Source organism: Geotrypetes seraphini, chromosome 5 (genome assembly GCF_902459505.1).
Source record: "Geotrypetes seraphini chromosome 5, aGeoSer1.1, whole genome shotgun sequence".
NCBI lineage: Eukaryota > Metazoa > Chordata > Amphibia > Gymnophiona > Dermophiidae > Geotrypetes > Geotrypetes seraphini.
In genome coordinates this window covers 243368075-243375675 of record NC_047088.1, presented here as the reverse complement: position 1 = coordinate 243375675, position 7601 = coordinate 243368075, and the positions used below count along the sequence as shown (strand labels likewise).

Here is a 7601-nt window from a genome sequence, read left to right as displayed (position 1 = left end):
TAATCTGCCAGCCTCCCCTCCCCCTTTCTAATTTGCAACACGTCCGCTGCTCTAGTCCTGAACCGCCTTAAACGTCGCGCACACAGGGACCACAGCAAACCTGGGCTCCCTCATATTTTTATAGCAGCCCTGCGTTCTTTAATCGGTCCTGGGATCCCGGGCTTCCCATTGGTCGACGTCACGGACGCCGGAGCGCTCCCCCGGCCGGCCATTGGCCGGCCACACGTGCGGCAGGCTCACGTGCTTCCGGTTGGGAGTGAAAAAAGTGTGCGGGATGGTGAGAGGCGCGGGGAGAGTTGGCGGAGCCCGAGGTGTCAGAGAGTGGGAGGAGAGGCCGGCCGCTGGAACCGGACACCGATCCCGATGACGGCTGAAGGGAGCGGGGGATCGGCTCTGCCGGGTGGCCCAGGGGCGGCTTCATTCTCTGTAAAATAATTAAAAAAAAAAAAAAAAAGTCCGGCTATTTAATATTACTGTTATTGTATAGGTTGACTTAGCTGTTGATTCTTGGCTTTTGCTGATTCTTCGGGTTCGAACCCGCGCATGTGAGGTTCTTTTTTTTTTTTTTTGCTCCAGTCCTCCCTTCTTAAGCCAAGTTCTCTCAACTAAGCCTGGCTCTCTTGGAGATTCTTCGACCAGTGGCCGAAGGCAGCGGCATCGCTCCCCGCCCGGCACCCCACCGGGAGGCGGTGGGGGGAGCGCGATCATGGAAGAGCCGGCGGCGGAGCGGGCTCCCCGGGACTCCAGCGGCGGGGAGCGGGTAGCCGGCACCCCCGCCCCGGCGCCCTCCCCGCCGGCGCCGCCCCACCGAACCACCAACTTCTTCATCGACAACATCCTGAGACCGGACTTTGGCTGCAAGAAGGAGCTGCTGCTGCAGCAGGGCTCCCGGGAGAGGGGCCAGACCTCAGGTAGGGAGAACGTGAACCCGCGGATCCGCAGGCCGGCCGAGCCCGCCTCCCTCTGCCCGGACTCGGACAGTAACAGTGACAGCTCCACCGCCGCGCCCCCCGCCTCCAAGGCCTCGGAAGGGAGCGCGGCGGCGGCGGCCAAATACGGAGAGAGCCCCAACTCGGCCATCCTGCTCGTGGGCCCCAATAATGGAGGATCTGCTGGCAAGTCCGATAATCCTCTGGTATGGCCTGCCTGGGTTTACTGCACTAGGTATTCAGACAGACCATCTTCTGGTAAGTGCATGCACCCGCTTCCATCTGTTCCCAATTAGACGTTTAACATGTTTCCAGGCCATTTTCATACTTCCTAGGTTTGCAGAGAATGGGACAAGGCTTCAATCTGGGATTGCACGCTTCACAATTCTTATTCCCGGGATTAGATGACTTTATCCAGGTACTCGAGCATTTTTCCCTGTCTGTCCCGGTGGGCTCACAATCTATCTAATGTACCTGGGACGGGGTGGGGGGTTAAGTGACTGGCCCAGGGTCACAAGGCGCAGCATGGGTTTGAACCCACAACCCCAGGGTGTTGAGGCTGTAGCTTTAACCACTCTCTGTTCCCAGTACTCATTCCTCGTCGCCCTCTTCCTCCCAATTCATCAAAGGTCCTACCTGATTTTATATGTTCCAGGGAGAGGGGGGGGGGGGGTCCGAGAAGCTGGATTTGTGATGTTTGCAAAATCACAAACTAGCTGTGGCGCAACTTCTGGATTTATTGGTCGAGACGATTCAAACGCCATCGAAGGCATTGAAGAAAGCAGACAAAACATAGCGTAATCGTTCATAAGAAGACCCCGGAACATAGATAGGCCCAAAACCCATCGTAAACCCTGTCGTATTACTATTCCCTCCCCCCCCCCCCACACACACACCTAATGCGAAAGGCCGTGCAAAATTTGTTCGCAGAAATTTCGGCTTAAGTATGCGTTGCCTTAAAGTGGGTCAAAAGAACCCCGTTCCTCACATTCATAAACTTTTGTCGCAGTTTTGTTTCCCTCCCCCCCCCCTCAAACGATTTTTTACCCCACACGCATATCCGGACATGCTTTCGGTTGAGCAAGCAAAAACGATCAGTTGACTCAAACAAAGGAACATTGACAGCAGTTCTAGAAAACTCACATAGTGCTATCAGACTATCAGTGAAAGGGTTTTCACTCCCCCCCCCAAGCATGACATTCTCAAGGGAAACATTTGTGTATAGCAATTTAAATTCACAGTGTTTTTTAAAATTTTTTTAGTGCTGTAGTGAGGGATGCTAAAAGTAGCTGCAGTGTGGACTTCTTGATTTGATGCTTGGGAGAAACAGTGTGATCGGACACAGTTATATGACGTGGACGAGTTGCACATGCATGCACACAAACAAACACACACACAAACACACATTGACGGAAGAGACGGAGCTGCCACTTGACGGGTCGCTATTATCTTTTTTTTAAAAAGTGAAAACGATCAATTTGCTGCTATCAGTCCCGGCCATCCAGATATCACTGCTATTGACACTTAAGCTACTCGAATCTAAGAAAAGCTACTTTGATTGACTAAACTGATTGATTGTCTGATTGAGCTGTCAGGCAAACCATTTCACAAAAGTCGCTTTCTAGATTTCGGCCGAACAGGGGGGGGGGGGGGAAATGGTTATATGTAGCTGCCCCGTAGCCCGGTTCTCCGTCTTTTCTCGTCGCACAGGCAAAGTTTAAATTGACATTCCGGTTTTTGTGGGGCACTACTTTTGTTTAAAAAACAGACCCGACAGAAACCAAAGGGAAACAACGCTAGCCGTGATCGCCAAGTGAAAAGTCCGGTTAAGTGTTTCTCTGGTCACGGTGTCTGCATAGCCTCCGCCAGAAACTGTAGGATTATGAATGGGGGAACGGGAATCCTTTTTTTTTACTAAAATCTCTAGTTTTTAGACTCGATGAAGAAACGTAGACTTCGTCCTCCCCTACCAGATTTCAGTTAATGACTTTATATCGTTTGAAGATTTTTTTAAAAAATTTTTTTATTTTAAATAAACCATTTTTATGTTCAAGCTTAAGAGAAACGATTAACCAGGGATGCACAAAGCATTGTAGCAGGAACTGACGAATCACCCATTTGCAATCAGAAAATATTCAGGCCTAAGATTTGCAGGGAGGCCTGTGTGGCAGGAAACCTTCATCCAGACCCCATCTGTGCTCCCAATGTTTTGCTAGGTCTAGCAGCCTGGAAGACAACTAAAATACTCAATAAATTTGCCTTTATTTATATCACATTTTTTTGCCGTTTTTCCTTTATTTTGATATTGCCAAATATTGCAGATTTATATCATAGTGGCATGTCAAGAAGCCTCAACTCTGTTTACTGATTTCAGATGCAAATATTAAAAAAAAACCACCTGAATTCTAAGGTAGCATAATTTGCTTCTAGGTTCTGTTAATTTATTTAAGTGAACGGATGTATTTTTGTAGCTAAGATTTACTGTGTCTTGAAAATGAAGTGGGGCAGCAAAGTTTGATGTTTCATACGCTTTAAAGGCCTAACTGCAAACGGGACCGAGTCTGATTATTTATGGTCAAGCTTTAAAGAAATGCTAAACAGTTTAATTTTAAGCTTTCTTGCGACCTGCTACATATTCCAACAATACAACGATAATGTCTGAAAATCTGAGGAGCTCTTGGATTTCTTTTTTAACAGTTTTAGTATTCTTTAAATGTAGTATCGTAAGCCTATATAAATTCGACACTGATGAAAATAGCGAAACTGTCTGTACACAGGGGGTGCTGAAAGGTTCTTAGCCCAACAATTCCTAAATTCTGAGTGCTGAAGAGTGTTGGTTTTTTAAAGTTCGTTAAGTGCCAATTTGCAGAAACGAAATTCTATGATTTTTTTTTGACATTGTTTCAATACCCACTTCATTCTCTTCTTGGTTGGGCTGAGAACTTTTCTGCACCTCCTCGTAATAAATACAACCGACATGCGTTGCTTACCATAATTTTTAATTTCCAGTAGAACAGATCATTGAGCAAATCAAATGATCGCTTATCTCCTCCTATTACAAAATAAGGGTAGGGGGAAAACGTATTTAAGTCACACCATATAGAAAGCAAACACTTGTCGATATTTCATTTATTTTTATTTTTACCTGTATATGTACAAATAATTGCCTGACAGAGGTCTATTGATAGTATTGCATTTTCTGATTTCTGATTTTCGGGGAGGTTTCCCCCTCAAATGAATCCTTTATTTTATTTTTAAATCAGAAAGTTTGTAGATTTGTTAGTCTCTTTCTCTTAAGTAAAACTGCACATCCAAACAACAGCTGTTCATATCTTTCCTGTGTGTATGCTTTTGTATTTCTTTTTTTTTTTTTTTAAAGATTCCCCCCTACCCCAATATTGGACTACAACACTGTGTGCATACCTCAATATTATTGCATTTGGTGAATTGATTAAAAATAAAGCGATTCATGACTTTTTTATGGGCTGACAATAGAAAGGCATTTTTCCGTCTCATTCATTTGACTTTGCCCATGGATTTAGAAGGGAGACCCATCAGCGTTTCCACAGATTTCCTCCCCCCCCACACACACATTTCTGTCTCTGTCTATTTCATAGCAGACTGAATATAGTTAACATTTTATTTCGTCCTAGTTCTGGGTTTTTTGTTGTTTTTTTTAATGATAAGTATCCCGCCCTACCAGATTACAGAATTCGAATTTCAGGCTGGAGTTTTAGGATGATATAATTGTTGTTAGCTTTTGTGCAGTTTTACTGCAACAAAAAATCTGTAAACAAACTTTTCTCATGTTGTGCATAATTTCAAATTAAATCCCTAGAAACAGAATTGGATTGTTTAACTTTAGTTATAATTAAGCTGGAGTTATCCACGTATATTTTATACAGTTTGTTGTTTTGTGTTGTTGTTTTTTTTTGCTTTTAAGGTGAATTTTTGTTGAAGTTTACAGTCGCAGATATCTTTTAAGGCTAAAATAACTGAAGGATATATTTTTTCAGTTGCAAAATCAAATGCATGAATTAATCATCTGTATTTGCAGCTAGTTTAAATAATCTTAACTTTAATACTGAAGCAAAAAAAAAAAAAAAAGTAATGGAATGCTTCTTTGTACAAAGAGATGGGTTTCCTCTGAGTCAGTATGAAGATTAAATATAACTTTGCCTATCTTAAATTTTTTTTTTTTTTTCATAAGAATCTTTTTTTTAATTTATTTTTTTAGTTTGTTAAGCTGAATTGCTGTTAACAGAGTAATAAAAGAAATAACTTTGACTGCAGTAAGCAAGGCCCAGAGAAATGTCACTGGACCCCATAGTAGTGGTATTGGGAGGGGTGCGTTTCTAAATCTGTCCTTCTTTTCTCATTTCGATGTTAATTAAAGTGCGAAGAAAATTAAATTATGGAATCCATCTCTTTCCAGCAATACTGCAGCCCCTATAACATGAAAGGATTTTTAGGATGGCGGCTTTGCATACTGTGAATAATCATTAAAAAAAAAAAAAAAAATCCTTTGATATGATTAACCGCTCTGTGTTTCCAGTGGCTGATATTTTGTCATCTTTGCTTCTGCTTGCCCAGGTCCACGCACCAGGAAACTTAAAAAGAAGAAAAACGAGAAAGAGGACAAGAGGCCCAGGACAGCGTTCACGGCCGAGCAACTGCAGAGACTTAAAGCTGAATTTCAGGCCAACCGCTACATCACGGAGCAGAGGAGGCAGACTCTGGCCCAGGAACTCAGTCTGAACGAATCTCAAATCAAAATCTGGTTCCAGAACAAGAGAGCCAAGATTAAGAAAGCAACGGGCATCAAGAACGGCTTAGCCCTCCATCTTATGGCCCAGGGACTCTACAACCATTCCACCACAACCGTACAGGACAAAGAGGAGAGCGAGTGATACATTTCATGCCCGACTTATTACGCCCCACTCGCATACGATCGATTCACCGGGAAAGAAGAAGAAAATGAGGAATAATGAAAGAAAGGAACAAAACTATATATAAAGGGACAGAGGTGCTATTTAATTAAGATCTATGTTTATCCATGCTATATGGACTTTTAAGACAATTATGAACTCTTACAAATATCTTCTATATAGCCAAACATCATATGACCTTGTATATATTTAATTTCAGGTAAGAGATGTGTCTAGCGATCTCCATTTGCTGGAAATTTTATCTTTTTTTAAAAAAAATTTGAATGTTGTTGATCATTTGTTTTAGTAAATGTCTCTTGATTGTTTGTGTGAACTTTCTGTCCTCTCTCTTTTTTTTTTTCTCTCTCTCTCTCTCATCTGACTTGTTCAGAATCTTTTTCCAGACTGCGATACTGAACCCGTCGCTCCAAGCCAAAGATTTTATTATGTTCAGAGATCTGTAGTCTGAAATAAAGTGTAAACTGTGTTCAGGATACAGACTGGTTGTAGTTGTTTTCCTTGGGCTACTAAAACCATAACTTGAAGGCTATTTTTTTTTTTTTTTTTTTGGCAAAGGCCACGGCCTTCTTGCTTTCAACCCTCTCCACCTCTACATTCACTCACGTTTTTGGACTTTGGAGGGCCAGGCTAGGGGAGAGAACGCGGATGCTCCATCGAGAACGCTGTAGCCTTTCTGTTGAAAGGCTGCCATGATTGTGGGAGAGACGAACCAAAACGCTTACGTTAGGCTCTCCTGTGGCAGCGCCTCAATGTTTTCATGAAGAACATCTATCTGGCTTACCTAGGATTGCTGGATCTTTTTTAAAATAAATATGTAAACATGCAATTGTACGGCAAATAGTTCAGAATATCATCTGAGATTATAAAATCAGGGCACAGAAGTGGGAATTTCGGGAACCGACCATTTCATTTTAAGGAAACTCAACCACAGGAGGCAGGGCTGTGTCTCTAGAAGCTTTGCAGTATTAGTTTTCATTCATTGATTTCAGTCTAAAATACTTAATAGTCATTCTATAATTACATCTGCTACCTATAGGCCTCATTAAAAAAAAAAAAAAAGGCATTGTAATGTGCCATATCTTTGTGCAGGCATTTTATTTATTGTGTTTTTGGGGCTAAAGTATGACTCGCATGCAATCTGTCTCGTTGAATTTTCTTTCCTTATTGCGTGTTTTGTCCGTGAAATTGGGGCTATTGGTGTACAAAATCAGGGACAGCTCGCAAAAGTATATCACAGGCAAATTATGAATTCTAAAACATCTGGTCAGGCCGTATAAAAACAGAGGGCCATCGATATTGGAGTGAGCGGCGGGGAGGACTATAGAATATTGACCGAAGATGTAATCGGTTCCTTACGCTGAAACAATTTTATTTCTTGTGCAATGCTTTCAGTTTGGGTGTGTGCAGGAAAAACGTTTTGAGAGAGCAGAATCGGCAGGACTCGCATTGGGCTTTGGAATTCTTTGGATGACAGGGACTTTTTTTTTTTTTTTCTCCATATGGAGAGCTGGCAACCAGTCTAATATTAAGACATTAAACAATGCGCTTTCACTAGGCCTTATAATCAAACTGGATTCTAAATGCACTTTGAAATCATGATTCTTAAGAATACCTACAGCCATCCAGGTTTGGAGTGGAGAATCTAGTTAAACAACGTCAGCCGGTCTTCAGGAGAGCTTACAAAGGGAGGGGGCAAAGAAAATTTAAAATTTTTGCTTACTTT

General features: G+C 42.4%; 1 protein-coding gene across 1 annotated transcript; it reads left to right on the top strand.

Annotated features, from left to right (window-relative positions):
* Positions 1-239: 239 nt before the first annotated feature.
* EN1 (engrailed homeobox 1) lies at positions 240-6353 on the top strand. Its single transcript, XM_033946423.1, has 2 exons — positions 240-1187; positions 5523-6353. Exons 1-2 carry the CDS (start codon positions 707-709, stop codon positions 5837-5839), a joined length of 798 nt encoding a protein of 265 aa, XP_033802314.1. The 5' UTR covers positions 240-706; the 3' UTR covers positions 5840-6353.
* The last annotated feature ends 1248 nt before the right edge of the window (positions 6354-7601 follow it).

What these genes read in the sequence shown, in the direction of transcription:
- EN1 (XM_033946423.1), top strand. Translation starts at nt 707, where the DNA reads ATGGAAGAGCCGGCGGCGGAGCGGGCTCCCCGGGACTCCAGCGGCGGG. An exon ending in TTCAGACAGACCATCTTCTG is followed by an intron (nt 1,188 to 5,522) that starts GTAAGTGCATGC and finishes CTGCTTGCCCAG; the next exon opens with GTCCACGCACCAGGAAACTT.